The 23,497-nt window shown below is 36.9% G+C and overlaps 1 protein-coding gene across 1 annotated transcript in view; it reads right to left on the bottom strand.

Annotated features, from left to right (window-relative positions):
• Positions 1-23,497, bottom strand: part of LOC133336245 (ral GTPase-activating protein subunit beta) — a 31,241-nt gene that overhangs the window by 2,152 nt on the left and 5,592 nt on the right. The window contains exons 5-10 of the mRNA XM_061544528.1: positions 10,549-10,689; positions 9,933-10,476; positions 9,638-9,867; positions 7,321-7,557; positions 7,017-7,157; positions 530-1,090 (exon numbers count right to left, since the gene is read on the bottom strand). Of these exons, the coding sequence (XP_061400512.1) occupies positions 530-1,090; positions 7,017-7,157; positions 7,321-7,557; positions 9,638-9,867; positions 9,933-10,476; positions 10,549-10,689 (1,854 nt within the window). The remainder of the gene's footprint in view (positions 1-529; positions 1,091-7,016; positions 7,158-7,320; positions 7,558-9,637; positions 9,868-9,932; positions 10,477-10,548; positions 10,690-23,497) is intronic.

Raw genomic sequence — 23,497 nt, 5'->3', positions numbered from 1 at the left:
AAGGCCTGGATTTCTAGAAGATTTTTTCAGGGACTCAAACAAGGCCTGGATTTATAAAAGAAGATTTTTTCAGGGACTCAAACAAGGCCTGGATTTCTAGAAGATTTTTTCAGGGACTCAAACAAGGCGTGGATTTATAAAAGAAGATTTTTTTAGGCACTCAAACAAGGCCTGGATTTATAAAAGAAGATTTTTTCAGGGACTCAAACAAGGCGTGGATTTATAAAAGAAGATTTTTTCAGGCACTCAAACAAGGCCTGGATTTATAAAAGAAGATTTTTTCAGGGACTCAAACAAGGCGTGGATTTATAAAAGAAGATTTTTTCAGGCACTCAAACAAGGCCTGGATTTATAAAAGAAGATTTTTTCAGGAACTCAAACAAGGCCTGGATTTATAAAAGAAGATTTTTCAGGCACTCAAACAAGGCCTGGGTTTATAAAAGAAGATTTTTTCAGGCACTCAAACAAGGCCTTGATTTAAACAGGTTTATGATTTTTTAAAATATATTTTTTTGTTTTGAATACTTACATGTCACCGTTGGCTGTGGATCCTGATCATTACCCAATGGTTCTTCCAGCAGTGCCAAAATCGTGGAATTTTCCGTTACAAAATATTTAAATTTCGATATTGCCTGTTCGGTGGTTATCGAAGAACCATTTGACGAATCCAATGAATTGCAATGTTTCATCAATGCTACCTCATCCAATAGCGATGATATCGACTCCGGGCCACATTCACTTGGAAAATAACCAACTTGTTCCAGAATAATTGTCAGCAGTGCCTCGGCAGCATCACGAACACGCATAGAAGCTGGTTTCAATTCTTTTTCATCTTTAAATTTCGGTATATCACCAGGTTTACCAATACTCTTGGTACCCGATATACCCAATTCAACCACCTCTAATACGGTCTGTAGACAATCTTTATCCTGCAACAAGTAGGGATGTTGCATCAACCAGGCCGATGTGCATTGGAATGCCGCAACAATGGTGCTGTGCAAATCTTTGCTGTGTGCCTGTGGCGGTCTCGAACACTGATAGCAGATATAATCACAAATCCATTTGACGGCGCGTTTACATTCCAAGGCGTCTGTGGAAATTATCGTAAGATTTTGACTTGGTTCTTCAATTTTGACTAAGGTTTCTATTTATGTTTTTTGATTGTTGTTGTTGGTTGGTTGGTGTATTTGTATATGATTGGTATGGTTGTATGTTTGGTTGCATTCAATTTGAAAACGATTTGTACAACAATTTTTTTTTAATTTCAACCACCAAATTTTAGGTTGAATTTATTTATGTGTATATTTTTGTGTGAAGATATTTGTTCCGATTTTTTTTTCATTATTTGTTCGGATTATCAAAAATGTACAGAGAAAAAAATATGGAAAAATGTTTGGTGATAATATATAACCCGTATCATGGACCCAAATGATAATTGAAAATTCAAAATTATTTAAAATATTATATATAGTTGTTAGGTTCACACATGAGACCATCAGAACCGAAGAAGAATAAGAAGGAGTTATAAGAAGAAATGGAATTGTCGGAATTGAAATAATATTTCATATTTCCATAATAGTGATATGTACGTGTAGGTGTATGTGTGTGCATTGTTGTATGATATATATAATTAAAAAAGTTATTAACAATGTTCGATTTTTTCGTGAAAAAAGAAGAGAAAAAAACAAAAAAAGAAGAAGAAAAACAACCGATGTTAGTTAAAAATGTTCGAATTATTCATTACCATTAGTAAATTTCCGAGCTGCAGAGCATTTCACATTTTTTGTGTATAATTTATTTGTACAATAAGTAGTATATAAGTGTTATTGTTGTTGTTTTTGGGGTGAATGTATGAAATGATTTATTGCAATGAATGATCGATGTTCGTTATATTACAAATATGATTTGTATGGAACACAACAGCAGGTTTTGTTAATGGTTTTGTTTTTGTTTAATTAATGGGTAATATAAAAATTACAAAATAATAATATTATAAATATTATTTATTAAAATATTCAAACAAATTCCCAGGATTAGTTAGTATTTTTTATCATTAAAGGAAGAGAGAATAAAAATAAGAAAGAAAAATTAGTTTGTTAGGGTTTTTTTTTTGTAATTATACATTTGATGAAAGTAAATGATGATGTTGTTGAAATGGAAATTAAAAAAAAATGATAGGCAAATTATTGTATCCATTTTATATAAAGAGCCTAGGAATCCAATTAATAATTTTAAACCATTTAATTCATCTACGAAATTTTCAGTCGGCGACAAAATGGAACACATGGTCTGTGGTAGAATATTATTTTTGCACCTACTAACCCAAAAGGTCAATTATCCGAATCTATTCTACAAAATTGACACTCATAAGATTTTGGATATGATCCTCAAAGGCAATATATTGATATTCGTTTGTTTTCTTAGAACTTTTCAATTAGTGACCAATTCTTGCTCAGAAAACCTTATATTTATTTACACTAATAAATTTCGTAGATTGTGAATAAATTTAAAAAATGTTATCACAAAGATAAAATCTGTTGCACAGTGGATTGTCAACGGATATTGAGAGAGGATTCCGGAAGCAAAACACTCGATCAACTAGGTGGAAATTTACTAGATTTTCCAGTTGGAAATACCTGTTATTTGTGGACACCATAAGACTGAGGTGTTAATATGGACATTCGTGTTCTAATGGTTTGCATTAGACCTAGTTACAAAGTATTGGTCATGTTGAATTGAATGAAGAGAATTTGGCACTCTCATTAGTAGCCGAATACCTCGGAACAGTCTTTGATCACAAATTAACGTGTTGTTGCTTTGTGGTAGCTCTTTTTCACAATGGACTGAGGGCACAAATTAATGTGGCACCACGAATTGCGGTGGTTATCGTCTTATTGCTGTTGTTTTATAAGCTCTTGTACGCAATGGACTGAGATGAAAGACGTTGGCCGAGTAAGACTTGGGTCTTGTTTGATCGTAGACCCTTCTGGGTATGGTTGCAGGGGCTTGACAAGCGAGCACTCTTGACCAAGCTGAATACTGTACAGCTACTGCATCACTCCTCCTCCAAGTACTACTCAAGCTGCTTTGAGCGTAATCCTAAATCTTCAGCCACTGAACGGTTTGGTAAGGACACAAGAGACGTAAGAAGTCAGGCTACGTATTAAATTGGTAAAATCTTTAGAGATGGTTGGTTTAAGGAACATATATATTTTTGCCAAAAATCCATCATGGTTAACCTATAACCAATCTCCTACTAGACGCGTCTTCCCGGGTTGTAGATGGGAAGGGTGTATCCATGATGTGCATATAATTATCTCCCCACATCACACAAAAGATCAACAACATTAACAGTTTGCTACTACGATGTTTCAAGTTGAATCTGACCTAGGTCAACTTTTCTCTGCACTTCGTGAAATTCTTGAGGATCTTCGGATCACCGGTGGACCAAAAAGGGTTAGTGCCCTTAAATTAATTAAATAGTGCCCATAATTATTAATACGATGGAAAAAAAAGAGTAAAAGGAATAAAGTTACGGTACAGGGAGTTAATAGGCCAGTACCGGCGGCAATCGTTGGTGAGATCACAAGCCACGTGTCGTCGAGATCAAGCGATTGTGATCCAGCTTTTCTAGGTGTGGATGCCTTGGCTCCTGCAGTTGTATCTGTTACAAGCGCATTAACTTCAACCCCGAACAACGTTGACGAACCGGCAATTCTATTGGCAAACGAGCAAGTCAGGACTGATGACAGGGCTGTAGTTCTCGGAGGGGAGGACCTACACGGGACTCTTAACGCTATCCGCGATAGTTTAGAGAAGCAAAGTATGGAAATCTTCGACCAGTTAGACATACTTGTACCGGAAGAACAATGTGGGGATACGCTTCCGGAGGAACTGCTACTAAATCTCATCCTGATGATGATGAGCTGAACACCACGGTGATCCCGGCCAAGTCTACACAGGGGATTGTTGTAGCCTAAACGAAGGAAGCGTAGACCGTTGACCGACCGAATTCAATTCTGATTCCAACAGGTCCTGCGTCGGCACTTGTCTACAATAAACTTCAAAAGCAATTTGCGACGGAGGCGATGTCCGACGATAGGGAATCTGTCGAGACCCCAGCAACGGACAGCGGCTCAAAGGTTGGAAAGACCCGAGAAGTATCTGACGCGAGGCACTACAAACGCGCTGTTTCGTATCTTCGCAAATTCATGGTTCGAGACGCGAATTTTCTTTCGGAGAGGGATGTTCACCTCATAAAGGGCAAGATGAGATTCGTAAGGAAGTTCGAAAGAATCTATTCGCACGCACTCCATCTTGAGGTCCAAATGGATAGGATCTCCCTCCCGAATCCAGCTGCTCGATTAAATATCTTCCAGGAGACCTCTAAATCGAATGAAGTAGTGGAATCAGCGAAGCTCACTATCTCTGACTTCCTACTTCTGATCCGAAACCTAACCCAAATCAAAAGGAAAAGGCTGAATGTGAGGTCTAACATTCTGTACGTGCTGGTCATACATTCTCCACGTGGTCATTAATCAGTACCCAATACGAGTTGGGACGACTGCACCATCTTTTACGTAATTCGGCCAAAATTACTCCGGTTTGTTGGGCAGCTGAAGTTCATCAAATGCGTTAGATGGCGCTGCGGCAACTGCATCAATATGCTATTTAGACCTGTTCAAATGGTAACTTCATCTATAGATTCCCTCTTTTATACACCGTTCTTTTTGAGAATATGCATTGAATCATTTTCTAAGTTGATTTATGCATGTCCGTCCGTCTGTACATGTTATGTTGTAAACAAAGTACAGGTCGCAGATTTAGATATAGCTCCCGCATATATATATATATATATGCTATATATTTTCGTCCCATTTTAGGTAAATGGTGTACCAAACTCCTAATGGTTGTCCGATTGACACGAACGTTTGCACAACGTATCAAATTGAGACTAGAATGACGTTATTGCGTTTTGTTAAAATTGGTGTAGATGCAGACATAGCTTCCATATATATTTCGCATGGGTGTCTGATTGAGATTAAATTTTGAAGAGTGCTACAAATCGATTTAAATAAGTTTGTCCCATTGTACACAAACGACTCTAAATCTGCCTGTATGAAATGAAACTTAGCATAGGTTTCAGAATATATGTACGGATTGATGTTAGTCGGTTCACATATAGATAAAGATCACATATTCAAGTTCATTCAATATCATGTCAATGTTCCTTCCTTACTGGTTTATTATTATACATCTCTCTCTTTCTCTCTCTAGATCATGCATATCCTTTCTGACACACCCGGGTGGGGGCGTTTTATCCACCATATGATTGGTAGGATGATTGTCCCTGAAGCACCTAAGCAGGTACTGCAACAAAAGCATATTTCTATGATGGCGTAAGGGAAGTATATACATCTCCTAATGAAGATTGTCCACTGGTGTCATAAGGAGGCAACCTGTTCCAGTTCTCAGAACGGCGTTTTGACAGGACTGAATACTTCTCGATTGTGTAGCACTAGTATTGGTGGAACGCGCTGGTACCGCAAGAGGTCAACATGGGATCGTTACCAGCCCCCTGTTTCCGACTTCAGGACCTTGTTTGTACTTTTCAACTTATCGCAAATGTGACCTCGAGAATTTTGGGGTCGTTGGTGGTCGAAATTGTGTGCCTCTCGACGCAGTCAATGTAAAAGGCGAGATAGGCGTTCAACCTTACACATATGACGCGACACCATGACCGTACAATCATCTGCATACGTTACGTGCGCCCTCCCTCAATCTGGAGGACGAGTAATACCGGAAAGGCAAATGTTAAACAGTTTCGGAGATATCACTCCACTATGAAGAACTACCTTTTACACTCTTCGGGGTTTGAATCAACGTACGAATGGCGTCTACACAACGTTTCAAATATGACCGAAAGAAAAGTGTTCTCGATGTCCTTAAACAGTGTGGCATGAATGACTGTTATGCGTGGAGATGGCGTGCTAAGCTGTTATTTTGCTGTGTTGCTTCCGAAACCCATGCAACTGGATAGCTTTTCCTAATGCTGGGGTGGAGTAATGCATCAAGAGTCTTCGCTGGTGGTGATAAAAGTGAAATCGGCCTGTATGAATCAGATGAATATATTATAACCTTGCCTTACCTATCGTATCGTTCGGAAAGACTTATAAAGATAATGTGAATATCACATGAGAAGAAACGAAATTTCGAATTATAGACCTTACTGTCTTGGAAACGTGGAGATGCAACATATAATTTGACGAATTTATCATTGTGAAGGCGAGCTGCTCCTGATCTCCTTATTAGACCAGTATTTATAGATAATTTTGTGCAGAAATGTTACTATGAACCTTAAAACGTTAAAACGTTAAACGTTGAGTGGCACCGTTATCTATCAGTGGACCTATACTAAAAAGTCAAAAAGGTTTCGTAAACACTAAAAAACAGAAAAATTTGGTTGTATGCGATCTGTAAAATAGTGGGGTTGTTTTATATTTTAAGGTAAAGTTAATTGTGTACGATGTATATTGTAATTCTGTTCTTAAATGTGCTCGTTCGCCTTGAATTGAATTACATGTGAAATAAACGAAATAAAATGCAAAGTTGTTTCGTACCCACCAAAAAGTCGAAATATGAAATTCATATAATTTAACACCCTCTATATAAAATGGATTTTGCAAAAATATATATATTGACAACATAAATCACACACATACACACACGCCGCTACAAATAATAAAATTATATATTTATATGTACAAAAATAAGTTGGCGGAGAAGGGGTATAGATAAACCAAGAATAATTAAATAATAAAAAATGGGAATATAAGAAACAAGAAACAAATGCTGGGAATGTAGAGAGAGAGAAAATAAATAAACACAACATAAACCAATCAGCCCCAAAACCAAGGATATAAATATTTGTATATTAGCAAAACAATGCAAAAACAATATTTTAAGACAACAAAATAAATAAAAACAAATATATTTAATTTTCAAAATAAACATACCTGTATCACGTATAAAGAGACGAGCCAAACCCGAAAGTAGCTCCAATGCCGCCAGGGAAACATTCAAATCCGTTCTCCATGATGAAATCAAGCGGTGACATACCAAATATGTGGCGCGAACAAATAGTGCATGGGCATTATCTACAAGATGAGTTACGATATTATTATTTAATATATAAAACAAATTAACAATTTATTGGTTATAATAAAAACAAGGAAAATTAGCAAATTATAGGAAAGAAAGAAAAGTAACAATGAAAAAAGAAATTTTTAAATTATAAAAAAAAAATCATAATTATATTACCATAACTAGTAGCTGTTTCATATTCGTGCAAAACATCCAATGGCAAATCATCGAATATCGTCAAACTCGGATATTCATGTTGCGATGAATTATCACGGGCATTTAATGTACCCGAACCATGATACGAATCAGCTGCTGTTGAACCAGCGGCAACAGAATTACCTATGGTAGCAGTACTGTGTGCACCTAAACTAGAATTGCCAACACTAGCTATTGAAGCAGATCGTTCAGAACAAGCTGTAGCTCTCAATGTAAACGGGGGTGTTACAATAAATAAATCAACAAAAAGCCAAAAAGGGATGAAAAGAAAAAACATAAATACAAAAATAAAGAAATGCAAATTAAAAAAAAATCAACAAAATAAATATAAATGGAACAAAATATATAAGAGATTTGGATATTATAGTATATTCCTATAGTTTTAATATTGGATAATATATTTTCCGTATAAAAAAATATATTGGATAATACATTTGTATGGATGTTACTTTCATTAATATTAGTTACATAATGAACGGAGCTATTCCAAAGTAGAAATATCTCACCAGATCAAAACATCCTGATATTCGGGATGGTGGAAGGAAATTGCGAGACACATAAATTATTCTTCAGGATTTTTTTGGCCCCAGCCGGGTTCAAGCAAAACCGTGGTTCTGTCCGGTTGTGAGACTACTATGAACGGGATTACGTTGTCTCTTGCTGATCAATACACAGTGAAACTTTATCCACGACGTTACCTTCTTCATTGAAATACGGAACACGTCTCCGCGTTCTCCTCAACAGCAATCCAATCTGCAGAATTGAACGCCGTACGTTGCTGTTTCTACAACCGACTTTCAATCATTTCTGCAATTTATTGGCAGCTATCTTCGAAAGCCAATAAATGAGAATCGGAAGAATATCTTGGTTGGCTAGAAATTTATAACTCCACTTAATGCTCGGGAAATGAGGATGCGCCTTTCAGAATAATGGGAGAAAGTCACAGTCATTAACTGCTGGGCCCTCATTTCACTTGGATCAGACCTTCTCCCCCCATAATTGCCTCCATCGACAGACCGCCTGAAAGCCGCACATTCATAAATCAAAGGAATGTCAACTGACAGGTTTTCAGAGAATTCACCAACCATCGTTTCAGACAACTTTCCATTCCACAACAGCTACTAGATTTATAGCTGCTGGTCGAATATCCGAGATGAGACCTAATTTCCTAGCGGTGGTAGTTAGACTGACTAACGTTAGAGGTCAACAGATGAATCGCGGAGCATAAGCGAAATTAGTGATTAGAACAGCTGAAGTGCAGCAAACATTGGTCCTCTTGTGAGTAAACTTTGGGCAACGGTTAAGTTCCCTTCAAATCCTGGTAAGAAGGACCTGAGTTACATTTAACGACGAAACTGTGACTGTTTTGAAGAGATGCGCCAGATATTTTATTTTTTATTTTATCATAAGATTGTTCGCACATAGCTCGGGAAGTATTCATGACGATTCGAATAGAATGGTGAAATTTGGTCTGCCCCCTTTGCTTCTCTCACGAACAGCAGTAGAGAATAGGGAGATTAATTCGAATAATTACAAAACAGACACCGTCGGACTCCTTTTTAACCTCTTCCTCCTTCACAAATAATTATATCGCCATATCTGTTCCCTTCCGACAAAGGTGATATTTCAAAAGTTTACGATGGAAAATATAATTCGAAACTTTTAGCGTGGGTGGATAATGCTATGACAATGCTAAAACGAGTTAATGATTCGAATAACTTTCCAAATACTTATTTTGCCGAAATCCAATTATCGACGTCCTCTAACAGTATGGCAGGATTGACACCGTCCTGTGTTAGGTAATGCTTTGATTAGTGTTCGACTCTTGTTGCTTACCGAGCTCATGCTGATTATTCGTAACAGGATAGTGGTGGTGCCCTTATCTGGGAACAGTAGCGAACCCACTCTGCCCATTGCACAGACTTCGAGAACTTTATAGTTGGCTATCGACAAATTAATGACTTTAGCCAGATAATCCACCTATTACCATAGAGATTCCACTCGGCCCAACGCTTTTATGATGTAGTGCTTCAGATGACACTTGCAACATCACGATATAGTACTCTTCGCTTCGGGATGTCACTCTCGGGATGTTTCCCAAACATACAAATTCGATATGAGCAAATACACACAAAGAATATCATGCACTACATTTCAATTACGAAATATATTATCCAATATATTTTCGATACGAAATTAAATGATCCAAAATAATATTTATATGAAAAATTGCATGGCAAATTCATGATGCCCCTCTTCTCTTTAAAATATAACTCACCCGAGCTAAGAATATTCGATTCAGCATTACCATGACCAGGCGAAGGTGAACCACCATGAAGATTCGAATGATCTCCCAGACTTTCAGTTTCTTCAAAGGTAACAGCATCTTGTACCGTTAGTAATAGGCCACCTAATAACATGTGGGTATTTTGTGCATCCGTTTCCACTTGTAGGGCATTCATTAAAATATTTATTAGACGGGGTTTCAATTGTAAAAATGTTGTAATCCTGAAAAAAAGATTAAAACAAAATTGAAATTTAATTTAAAAGTTTTTTTTAGAGTTTTTCCTCACCTCTCCGAAGTCTCATTGGTTAAATCACGTATGGGCAGTGTTTGAAAATGCAATGGTAGTGTCAAAATCGATAGTAAAATTTGTATGGCGGAACGCCGCAAATCGGTTTTATTAAATTGCATTGATTGATTTTTAATTTTCAAATCTTTTGCGGGCAGGACAATTTCCAATGCTGCAATAAATGAGGGCAACAGTACATGTACACCATCTAAATCTAAACGAAATAGATCGGCGGAATTTAATAGAATACTGGCCAATGTTTCATCACATTCTTTAGTTTCGGTAATTTTCAAACATTGCTGCAGGGCCATATAGAATCGGGCCAAATAAACGGGGAGGATTTCTTCACCAGTTTTTTTAGCACAAAATATTTTACACAGGGTGCCAATGGCTTCAGCCCGACCCGATTCATATTTATCGATAGTCAATGTGGGCGGCAGGCTTGAGGGGTCGTTAAGGGAATTTGGTTGTGACAAAGAAATGCTACCCTTACGAGTTTCCATAATCATCGAGGAGGGGCGTTTACTGGCCTCACTGGCTTGTTCTGAAAGGAGAGAGAGAGAAGAGAAAAATGAATGAAATGATGGAGTAGGGTATTCGAAAATTGTGTTTTTACTTTTGGTATTCATTAGCCAAGCATCACCCCCAATGTGGGCCGCTTCAAACAACCATTCACCGAACAGATGTAAGATGCTGTTACATTTAGGTCGGGTGGCAGCCAATGGAGGTCTGGGTTCCAAACCCAAGGAGGGTAAAGCTGGAATGAAAGATATACAGATTAGTTTTACTTTTTGGATTGAATTTTTAATTTCGTAGTTAGTAGTACATACAGCCCAAACTGCTGCTGGATGGCGGTCCAGAGGTTGGCGTTAAGGGAGCTGGCGCTGCAGTTGCGTTTGATGATCTTGATGTTGTCAAGCCAATGAGAGCGGATTTGCTTAAGCCTAAAAAATTAATATAGGCAAACAAAAAAAAGGAATATTAATAATATAAAAATGCAGGACAAGTAGAGAGCGGGTTAAAATTGGTGCTGGTACAATACTTTACAACAAAGCGGCGAGGAGAGTTTGAAACGTAATTATTTATATTACTATCACTACAAAAAATATCGAACACGTTAAATTCTAGTGGTTTATGCGATTTTTCCGAATGAAAATAATTTCAAATTTCCTACCGCAAACAAATGATTGCTACTACAATTACAAAACTTTCTATTTACAACAAAAAAACCAAAAACAACAACAAGAAAAAAATAAATTACACACATCACAACTAGTCGTCGTTGTTGTCGTCCACTTAAAAATAAACAAATCTTTCAATTAAAACAAATAATTCACAACTACCTACCGGTGGCAGGCCAACCTTATTTTGTAGCCATAAAAAATAGTATTGTTACGTTCGATGGTTCACATTCGTCTATAACTTCTCTAAACCACTGATCTATCTCCACACCACACATGCTCTGTGAAGCGGCAGCAGCAATAATAAAATAAGTAGACTACTTAGCTGTGTTGGCTTTAGCGGTAAAATGATATTTTTTTGTTTTGTTTCGAGCCATTTTTTGGAAGTACCCTTATATGGATTATAATAAATATGAACGGTGTGACGTGTTCCATTAATTGATGCCGAAAAAATACGCATATCAATCACCTGATTAGATTCAAAAGGGAGAAAAAAAGCCGGTTAACTGTGTTTATGGTTTCACATGCAACAGCAGCAGGTCTGTGTTACACTAAAACTCTAATTCTAATACGGCAAGCTTCTGTGAAAATGTGTAAGAATGAGTTCAAACATTTGAAAAATTGTTCCAAATGTTTACATTTCATATTTGAATAGAAGTGCTACTATCAAACTTCGTGAACTTCGTAAATGAGAAATGTTAAGTACAGAGTGATGTAGATACATAACACATGCAGTGGAGTGCTAAGGGCAATGTTAATTGGTAAAACTTGTCAAGTTGAGTTAGTACGAATATTATCAAAATACTTATTTGACTCAGTCCTACATTTAATTACAAATAAGCTAGTCAAAAAGCAAACTGAGTGCAGGATTATATTTTATCAAGCCCAAGCACTTTTCCTCAGCAAGCACTCAACAATTCGATTTTAAAGGCAGAAATGGATTATAGATTTTGCTGTAAAATCAGACCTGATTTTAGCCTGGTTGTCTATCATAGGTAATTCTCCATATAGGTAAGTGCCGAATAATGAAAAACTTTTGGGAATACTGGATTGCATTACAAAATCAAAAGTATCGAATTGATAATTGGTGATATTTCCAAGGGCATTAGGAGCAGGTCTATTGGATAATAGCCACATAGATTTTAACATTAGTTTAAATTCATAGGTTTTTTAGTTAGACGAGTTTATCAATTTGACAGCCGTTGGAATAATAAATTATTGTATTAGTTATGAATATTTTTTTTAGAAAATGTAAAAATATGTTTGTGAAAAATCTACCGTAGAAAGTGAAAATCTAGAAGGGGTTTGAATGACCAAAAATTAACCAGTAAGGAAAGTAGTAATGTCCGACTGGGTCGACTATATTATACCCTTCACCAATTTGGGTATATTCTACATATGCCTCCTAACAGACTCCGCCTTTTCGAAAGAACATTGACATGAAATTGAGCGAACTTAAATATGTAATATTTATGCCTTTCTGGAACCTATGCTAAATTTCATTTCGTTTGCGTACAATGGGACAAATTTATGTAAATCGATTAAACATGATACACGATATTCCGATCGATTGGACCGATTTTCACGAAACTTAACACACATCATTCTAGACTTAATTCAATACGCTATTCCAAATTTCGTGCAAATCGAAAGATATATATTGACTTTGTTGCACCATTTATATTAAATCGGACGGAAATATGAATGGGAGCTACATCCAAATCTGAACTGATTTTCAGGAAACTTAACGCAAATTATTCTGGACTCAATTCAGTACGCTATGGAAAATTTCGAGCAAATCGAAAGATATATAGGGACTTTGGTACACCATTTACCTTAAATCGGACGAAAATATATATTGGAGCTACATATAAAACTAAACCGATTTTCACGCCATTCTAGACTCAATAAAGTACGCTATGCAAAATTTCGTGCAAATCTAAAGGTATGCGTGGACTTTGGTACACCATTTAAATTAAATCGGACGAAAATATATATGGGAGCTATATCAAAATCTGAACCGATTTTCACGAAACACACATCATTCTAGACTTAATTCAGTACGCTATGCCAAATTTCGTGACAATCGAAAGATATATGTGGACTTTAGTGCACCATTAACATTAAATCGGACGGATATATGGGAGCTATATATATATATATCTGACCCGATTTTCACGACACTTAACACACATCATTCTGGACTATATTCAGTACGCTATCCCAAATTCCGTGCAAATCGAAAAATATATAGGGACTTTGGTACACTATTAACATTAAATCGGACGAAAATATATATGGGAGCTATATCTAAATTTTAACCGATTTTCAGGAAACTCACCACACATCATTCTAGACATAATTCAGTACCCTATGCCAAATTTCGTGCAAATCGAAAGAAATATAGGGGCTTTGGCACATCATTTACATTAAATCGGACAAAAATATATATGGGAGCTATATCTAAATCTGAACTGATTTCCAGGAAACTTAACACACATCATTCTACACCTAATTTATTACGCTGTGCCAATTTCGTGCGATCGAATTAACATTAAATCGAACGAAAATATATAAGGGAGCTATATCTAAATCTGAACCGATTTTCCCCAATTTCAATAGGGTTCGGCCTTGGTCCAAATAAATGAGTTTTGTCAAATTTCATCCGGATCATAAATGCGACCTGTACTTTGTTTACAATTTAACATCAACAGGCGGACGGACCAACATGCATAAATCGACTCAGAAAGTGATTCTATGCATATTCTCAAAAGGAATCATGTATCCATATCGTTTCCTTTTGCCACTTATATGGAAGCTATGCCTCAACGTGAACCGTATAGCCCATCTTCGAACATGACCTGCCTGCAGACAAAAATGCAATATTTTGGCAATCTATCTCAATTCGTTTAGAGGGTAGTGTGATTACAAAAGACAGACGAACATGTCTTTATCGTCATAGAATTTTACGCTGATCAAGAATATATACTTTATAGGGTCGAACGCCATGAAATCAGTGCATCAACAGATGGCCTCCAAAGACATAGCTGGCTAAAGATGCAAAAATTGTTTACTGCAACACCCTTCTGCAATTTCGAACTGAGAGGCTTCTTCTTAGGCAAACCCGTTAGATTCTGGCACAATTAAGATTCGGGTATAGAAATATTCTAAATTCGCAGCATTGTCCCCGGAATCCTAAATAAGTGTCCTTCCTATCAGCAATTCAATTATACGTCCGAGCCAACAACAACTTATGGCTAAGGTCAATCGAGGTGACACAATTTCGCCGGCTAACGTCTTAAATTTCAAAGATCATAACCGGTACCTGACAAGTTTTTCACTTTGATTGATGTATTAGTGTTTTGAGGGCATCTCTTGCTCAAAATTCCACCATTGCAATCTCAAACATAATGACGAGTATTCTTGTGAAAAAGTCTCATATCGGTATATGCCGATGATGGAGTTGGATGGACGTTATACCAGACGCACCAAAACAACTGTCAGGTTGGCATCTTAACCCTAAAACAGGATTATCAGGATTCACTAATACGCATAAACTTAGAATTCCTTTTCATTACTTTTGAGATGGAGGGGCATTGTAAAAATCATTGAAATCCAACCAACAAACTCTCGATAACCGCTTTAAAGGTTGGTGTAGATACTCTGACGATAGGACCTCATTAGTGCAAAAATCATACAATTGCACTTCCCCTACCTGTGGATTGCCCCAATTTTTCTAAACGATTCCCAATTTTTTCTAAACGACATGCAAGTACTTTATTCGATCGGACCCTTTTTTGGTACTCTGACAAGTTTTTCACTTTGATTGATGTATTAGTGTTTTGAAGACATCTCTTGCTCAAAATTCCACCATTGCAATCTCAAACATAATGACGAGTATTCTTGTGAAAAAGTCTCATATCGCCAATGATGGAGTTGGGTGGACGTTATATCAGATGCACCAAAACAACTGTCAGGTTGGCATCTTAACCATCAAACAGAATTATCAGGATTCACTAATATGCATAAAATTAGAATTCCTTTCCATTACTTTTAGATGGAGGAGCATTACAAAAATCATTGAAAGCCAACCAACAAACTCTCGATAACCGCTTTAAATCGGCTTTTAATCGGTAGATGCGTAGAGACTCGGACAATAGGATACCACATTAGTGCAAAAAATCATACAATTGCACTTCCCCCACCTGTAGATTGAGTGCGTTTAGGTCTAATATTGAAAGTGTGTAATGGGATGGATCACCTCTTTTAACTTTATTCTAAATCACCAATCATTGCATCCTTAATTTCGATTTCAGGCAAAATTATGTGGCTACACTCTGCAGGAAACCTAGTGCTTTGGTTAATGGAAATCACCCAGTCCTCCTAGCTCCACTTCGATTAATTTAATATTTTTAGTTCTTATTAAAAATTAAGCCCTTCAATTGTTCTTTCTGTTGACATTTTTCTGGAACATCTATCGGACAGGACACCTTTAGTTCTTAAAATTGGCGAAAATGTTAAATGTCTGCAGTGATTCAATTTTATTATATTCATATATCCCGAAGCATTATGCATTGGATAATTTCACATTGAATTGTAGGTCAAACTGTTGTTAGGTTCTTTCCTCCTATACTACACCAATAAGGTATCTGCTATACCCGAAAATATTGTTATCCTAATCACCAATATTTTCTGATGTTCCCTTAACCGAGAATTTAAAAATTAATTTATAGTATATTGTCACCTGGAAAAAAATTTCACTTTGAATTTGTTTTTTTGCGGTGAATATTGAAGCGTGACATGTTGTTACTTCACTGATTCATTAAAATTGGGAACAATAAAAATAATAATTGAAAATAATTACGTTTACCTTCTTCTCTCACTCAAACACTCCGCGTTGTTGTTATTAAAACGAACAAAATAATACTGTGTGTATATTATTCCAAAAAATAAAAATTGATGCTATGTTAGAAATATATAAATATAACGATAATAACAAAAAACAAAACATCAACTACAATCAATTGTGGGGCGTCAAAATATTACAAAGAAGAAGATAAAACAGGAGAGACAAAAATATTGATAAATATAATATAAAGTAACAATGGTGATAGCAGTGTGAATACAAATAAATGGTAATTCAAAATAATATTCATTCACTTATCGAGTAACAAATACGTTGTAAGATTATTAACAGTAAAAGAAAGTGTAAAGCTCTAAAAAAAGGAACACACAGAAAAATATTAAAGAAAAGAATAAATGAGTAAATTATTATTATTATTGTTGAGGAACAATTATAGACAATGCTGTTATAGTCGACGTACCAGTCGACCAGGTAATAATACCCTACACCACTATTTTAACTTATTATTAAATTACTTATTTTATTATATTGATTGATTGATTGTTTGCTTATATAATTTCACAAGTCTTCGTTGTTGCATCACAATAAAAGTCAGCAACGCTTTTACCGTTATGACTAATTTGCCGACAGATATATACCCTCAGCCTATGTTCTGTGTAGGTCTACTGAATTACACACAGGTTATTATCCGCTATATAAGGTATAGAAACATATACCACCTGTGTTGAGATACCAGAAGATGTTGCCCCATAGATCCAATTTTCGGATTAAAGTAGGTTTCGTGAAATATTCCGAATTGACCAAATTGGTTATTTAATTCGCTTCAAATTACATTTACATATTGTTAAAATGTGCGAGAAATACCAGAACGAGTGGACCGATGGATTTGTAATGCTCAAATCAGACATTAAAATAACTTGATATTGAAATAACAAGTTTTGAAAATTTTGGCCATTTTTGACCATATATATATATATATATATGGAGGCTATATCTAAATATGTCACAAGTTAGGGTATACTAATTTCAGTACGTTTTATTCCTATCGGCCATACTTTGGGTCCTTGGTGCATCGTTTACTTAAAATCTGACAAGTATATATAAATATATATATATATATATATCCAAATCTGAATCGATTTCAACAAAATTTCGGATACATAAATCTTGACCTAATTCAGTACGCTCTGCGCAAAATTCTGTGCCAATCGGTCTAACTTTGGGTTTTTGGTGCACCACTTACTCAAAATCAGACGATACTATATATGGGAGCTACATCTAAATCTGAACCGATTTCAACAAAATTTCGGATACATAAAACTGGACCTAATTCAGTATGCTATGCAAAATTTTGTGTCAGTCGGACAACTATTGTGAGTTTGGTGCATCATTCACATAAAATCGGACGAAACTATATATGGGAGCTATACTAAATCAGAACCGATTTTAACAAAATTTCACATACATCAATCTGGACCTAATTCAGTACCCTGTGTAAATTTTTGAGTCAATCGGCCTAACTTTGGGTCTTAGGTGCACCATTTACCTAAAATCGGTCGAAAACATATATGGGAGCTATATGTAAATCTGAATCGACTTTTTCCAATTTCAATAAGGTTATTACAGCAAATTCGGTAACAAAAATGCTTTCAAAACTTTAAAATAACGAAATTTTGGAAGATATCCGAAAAATAACCGATATTGACCTTTTTAGTGGAGAGATTGTGTACCTAATAAAACACCAATGTGCTGAATTGCAGCGAAATCGGTCGAAAAACGAGCAAAAAGCACCAAAAATTTAAAGTTCCGATACCGATTTCATCATCTCTGAACGCCGCACATTCCTTAACCATAGGAAAGCCAACTGGCAAGGATTCAGAGAGTTCACCAACCAGCGCTTCAGAGAACATTCCATTCCTTCTGATGTACGGGTAGCAGAAAGGAAATTCCGAGGCATCATTACAGCTGCAGCCGCAAGATTTATACCTGCTGGTAGAATACCCGAAATGAGACCCAATTTCCCAGCAGAAGAAGTTGGTTTAGCAAATGAGCGTGATGAGCTTCGTGGATCTAACACAGCAGATCCCAGGGTCAGGGAACTTACGTTGGAGGTCAGAAGATTAGTCGCGGAGCATAAGAGGAATAAATGGTTGGAAAACCTGAAGAGTTGCAACATTGGTACCGAAGTAAGTAAACTGTGAGCAACGATTAAGTCGCTCTCGAACCCTGGTATGAAGGATGATCACATTTTACGACGAAAGTGTGACTGATACGAAGAGATGCGCGAGTTATTTTAACCGACAGTTTGTCGAGTATCCGAGGGCGACAGGGCGAAGAGAAGAGTACTTCGTCGTATAAGATCTCTTCCAGCCGAGGATGTACCACCACAGTTCACAATCGGCGATGTTGCATGTGTAACGCGAGGTCATCCAAAGCGTTGGGCCCTGACGGAATACCCATGTATATGCAGAAGCAGCTGGACGAGCCCGGAGTCGAGTACTTGATCATCGTCCTCAACTTGTCGATAGCCACCTACGTCGTTCCCGAAGCCTTTCTGGTATTTAACGCCCTCCGGGCGGCATAGAATCGTTGTTGTTTATGATATGATGAATTTTAATAAAAATCTAAAATTTTGTACTTAAAATCATATGAAGGCGCAGAGTTTAGAAACAAAAAAGCAATTCTTATTTTAACCCTCGGACAGTTTTGTCTGTCTTTCAGCAAAAACAAAGACATCAATTGTAACGGTACAAAGGATAACCGAAAAATTGCAAAGGAAGAGAGTAATTTTAAATGTCGAATATATTCGACAAAAACACTGAAAGGGTTAAGCTTTTAGTGTAGTCCATGTAAAAAAGTTTTTGGAATCGCTCATGGCCCTTTGGGCTAGGTTCTCGTTTGAATTGAATTGACATATTCAGATGATTGTACGATCATGGCTTCGGGTCCCATTGTTGAGGACATATGTGTGAGGTTAAAGCCTCTCTCCTCGAATTAGCAGCCTTATTTAAGGCGAGGTATGAAAGTATTCACCACGAAGTCGTCAGCCACATTATTCACCACATAGACTGCGGAGATGAGAATGCCGTTGAATTTGCGTACAATTCCGACCACCAACTACCCCAAAATACTCGGGGTCACATTCGACAGTATAAACATACTCGTCTGTGAACATTAGTGATACGCAATGGAAAATTATTCAGACCTGTCAGAACGCCGGCTGAAACTGCGACAGATTGCCCCCTCACGACACCAGTGGACCATCTTCATGAGTTGGCCTTCATCTACGTCAGCATAGCAATATGCTTTCGTTGCAGTACCTGCTCGGATACTTCAGGCACAAGATCCACCACCCATGTGTGTCAGGAAGGATCTGCATGATCTAGAGAGAGAGAGGTTAAACGTTATAAAAGGAAGCATCTAGATCAAGTTACATATGGAGCAGGTCTGAATAGCATTCATACTGATGCAGTAGCTGCAGCGCTGAACGCATACAGATTGAATGCCGTCCTCGGAGCTCGTCAAATTTAAACAGGAAAACTATATCCATATAAACTTCTACAACAACAACAAAGTTTGAAGTACCGTTATATGGAGGCTACCCGAAAAAGATGGCCGATATTGATACATTTTAGTGTGGAGATTTAGTACACAATAAGAGCACAAAGTGCCAAACTGCAACAACTTCAAAATTCATTAGTCTTTGCTGGTTGCAGGATATACAATTCTCATGAGAATGAACAAGATGGCAAGCTTGTTCAATGTGGGTACAGTCGATAAAATTCATCAGATTTACTACGATTAAGGAGTTAGTGAATGGCTAGAGGAACGCGGATCCAAAACCTCAAAACAAAGCCAATAATTGCACGGCCTAGAGCCATGTAAAGTAATGATGAGAACTAAAGGCGTCTTATATGACAAGATGTCAATTGTTTGGCAGATATGACGTCTTATTGTAGGTCATTCTATATTTAATTTCTTGTACCATCTAGTGGTGTAGAGTACATAAAAAATGATTCTATTTTAAAGCATAACAGGTGTAGAACACATAAAATTATTATTAACAAAATGAGAAAAAAAATATAACGAAAAAAATGCAATGCGAGACAGGAAGAAAACACAATATGTGAATTATGAACATTTAAAAATAATTGTAATAGTAGTAGTGTTGAAAAAATTGTGTATTAAAACAAATTGTATTTGGCCAATAAAAATAGGTTTAGATTTAGTTAGTTAGCGCACCCTTTTGTTGTGTCAAATTGGGAGCAACACTAAAACTTTTTGCCAAACGCCTTTGTAGCGGTGGTGTTGGTGAATGTGGCAAATTGTGTTGCTGATGATAATGATACTGCTGTTGATGTTGTTGTTGCTGTTGATCATGACCACTACTGGCCGAGGGTAAACCAAATGATATCGAGCCCAATACTCCAGCCGATTGACTACCACTAGCCGGTGGTATAGATGAATTAGTTTGGGCAACATTAGCGGCCAATGCCGTACTCAAGGTCAGGGCAGATGGTTGTACATTATTGTTACTGCTGCTGTTGTTGTTGCTGTTATTATTGTTGTTGTTATTCATAGCAGCAGCAGCAGCTGTACCATGATTATGATAATGATGACCCATTAAAGCATTTAGAGCCGAACTAGCTGGACCACTTATGAAATTGTGTAAATGTGATTGTGTCGACGAATGTTGTTGCTGTTGCTGATGATGTTGATTCGAATTCGCCGCCGAATTATTATTTGTATTTTGTTGATTTGTAGCAGAGCTATTGCTACCGCTATTCAAATGTATACTTATACTGCCATGATGATGAAAGAAACTATGATGGTGATGATGTTGGTGATGATTACCACCACCGGTTGTGTTATTACCACCACTGCTCGTAGCTGTGGCTTCATTTAATGCCGAACGTATATCCATTAGATTTGTAATGCCATCATCGCCTGAACGTTGTGGCGCTATATAAATACCTAGGTTTTTTGGTTTGGTTTGTTGTTGGTAAGACGGGTTTTTTTTTAAAGGAATTTCGGTATAGTTTTGGGTGTAATATAAAGTTTTGTTTAGGAAAATGAAAAAGGTGCAAGATAAATAGTAAAGAAGGGAAAAAGAAGTGATATAGAGATATAATGAAAAAAAGTATATTTAATGGTATACCATCAGATAAAAATACGCATATATTGTACCTACCCAATAGCATAAAAGGCAAAATTAAGGAAGGTTAATGATTTTGAGGTGAATTAAAAAGAACCATTCATATCCCAATATTGTGGCTTTGGGCTAAATTAGAGAAATTGTCTTAAATTCGGATTCAACATTCAGAACATACAATTTAAATCCGCAATGCATATGTCAAACCTCGACGGAGTAATATCGGCATAAGAAAGGACTTCCGAAATAATTCCACGCCGAAAATTGTAGTTATTTTGATACATCCTAGGAGCAGTTTCAGAGGTTAAACTACCATTCAATATTAGGCATATTCTAGCCGCATTTTCTATCTCAAGTGTCTCTAATTTGTTACTTTGGTGACAAAGAATAAAATATCTTCTGGTAGAAACTTACCAATATAGGTTCAAATTTTTTTTCAGTGGTTATAAGAGGCGTGGATTTTGCAAGGAATTTTTTTCAAGGGCTAAATAAGTCGTGGCTTTATTTTTTTTTTCAGGGCCTGAAATATATTTTTTCAAAGTCTATAAGACGAGTGAATTTTTCATAACCTAAAAATGGAGTGGCTTTTATAAAAAAGGCTTAAAGAAAGCATGGATTTTTCAATGAATATTTTTTCAAGGTCTAAACCAGTAAGCTACTTTTGTAAACAGCGCGAGGGGTAAAGTTATAGACATCATGGACTCCTCTGAGATTGGAAATTGGGAAGTATCGGAAAAGTGCTCATTTTCGGACCACAGGATGATATTTTTCAACGGAGTAAAACAGAAACGCTATAGGAGAACAAATTGGAACTGCTTTAGAGCTGAAAGAGCATCGGGAATCGAGGGACGTTGTGACCTTCGTACGACCAACGTTTTTGAAAGAGCTGTAAAAGAGGTGACAAATGCTCTCCTGAGTTGCTATGAGAATTCTTGTTCAATTACCAATCCTGGGAAAAAAATCTTAGCCGGTGTGATGGAATAAGGAAATTACAATCATTAGTAAAATTGCAAGAAAATCTTACAACAAGGCTAGTAAATCAAAACTACGTACTGATTGGAATGCTTATAAGGACCTGCTATTAGGGACCCATTTTCCTAGGTGTAGAGACTTGAGCATGGATGTTCCTATTCTTCATCAAGCTCAAACTCATGAAAGTGAAACTCTCATAAATGGTCTAATTACTTATTCAAAACTGGTATGAGCGATAAACACCTTTCAAATCTCCTGGGCCAGACGGCATAATAACTGCGATGTTGCAGAATGCAGCGCCAGTTAAAGTGGTTTTCATTCCTAGAGCGGGAAAGCCCTGCCACACGCATCCTAAGGACTACAAACATATGACGAATCTAATTAATTTCTATTGAAAACAATGGAAAGGTTACTGGACGTAGAAATTAGAACAAACTTGGATTCCCTTAAAATCAGTAATTCGCAAGTCGCTTATATCAAGCCAAATCAGTCGATACAGCCCTACACGTAGTGGTGCATCGAGAAAAACTTGGATAACTCTGAGTTTACATTAGCATCCTTCCTTGACATACAGGGAGCCTTTAATAATGTTAAGCTGGAATCTATCCACCAAGCTCTCGTATACACAGAAATCTCCTCCACTCTGGTGGATTGGATTGATGTGATGCTAAAAAGCAGAATAATCAATGCAAACATTGGAGAGAGTTCCATAAGAAAATCTGTCAACAGGGGTACACTGCTGGGCGGAGTGATATCACCCCTGCTGATAAATGAGATTCTTGTTAAATTTGACACGCTTCGTACAAGGATTGTGGCTTATGCTGACGATGTGGTCGTGTAAATAGGCGGTACATGTCTACTAACGATCTCGGACAATATGCAAAGTACACTGGAACTGCTATCGGAGTGGGCTAGGGGTAAATCCCACGAAGACAGAGTTGGTACTGTTCACGAGAAAGCGGAAAATTATAACGTTCCAACCAATTAAAGTGGAAAAGGAGCGTAGAGGAACGCACAGTGAGAGGTCTCATGGCCCGGCCCACGAAGACAGAGTTGGTACTGTTCACGAAAGAAAGCGGAAAATTCCAACGTTCCAACCAATTAAAGTGGAAAAGGAACGTAGAGGAACGCACAAAGAGAGGTCTCATGGCGCTCTATTCAAAAAAGAACTCTGTAGGCAAAAGCTGGGGGTTACAACCAAAAATCATATACTGGTTCTATGATACAGTCGTATTTCCCATTCTCTCTATGGTTGCCTTGTATGGTGGCCGGCGCTTGGAAGAAAGACGCGGTTGTCCAAGATAGACAGTGCACAGCGATCCGCTTCACTCCTCATTTCTGGTGCACTCCTCAAGCTGCTTTAAATGCGGTAATAAATCTAATGTCCCTTGATTTA

Source organism: Musca vetustissima, unplaced genomic scaffold, assembly GCF_032173495.1.
Source record: "Musca vetustissima isolate MV318-11 ecotype Yass unplaced genomic scaffold, APGP_CSIRO_Mvet_v1 utg74704, whole genome shotgun sequence".
NCBI classification, from domain to species: domain Eukaryota; kingdom Metazoa; phylum Arthropoda; class Insecta; order Diptera; family Muscidae; genus Musca; species Musca vetustissima.
The sequence above is the reverse complement of the archived record's forward strand: the minus strand, read 5'-3'. Positions and strand labels throughout refer to the sequence as shown.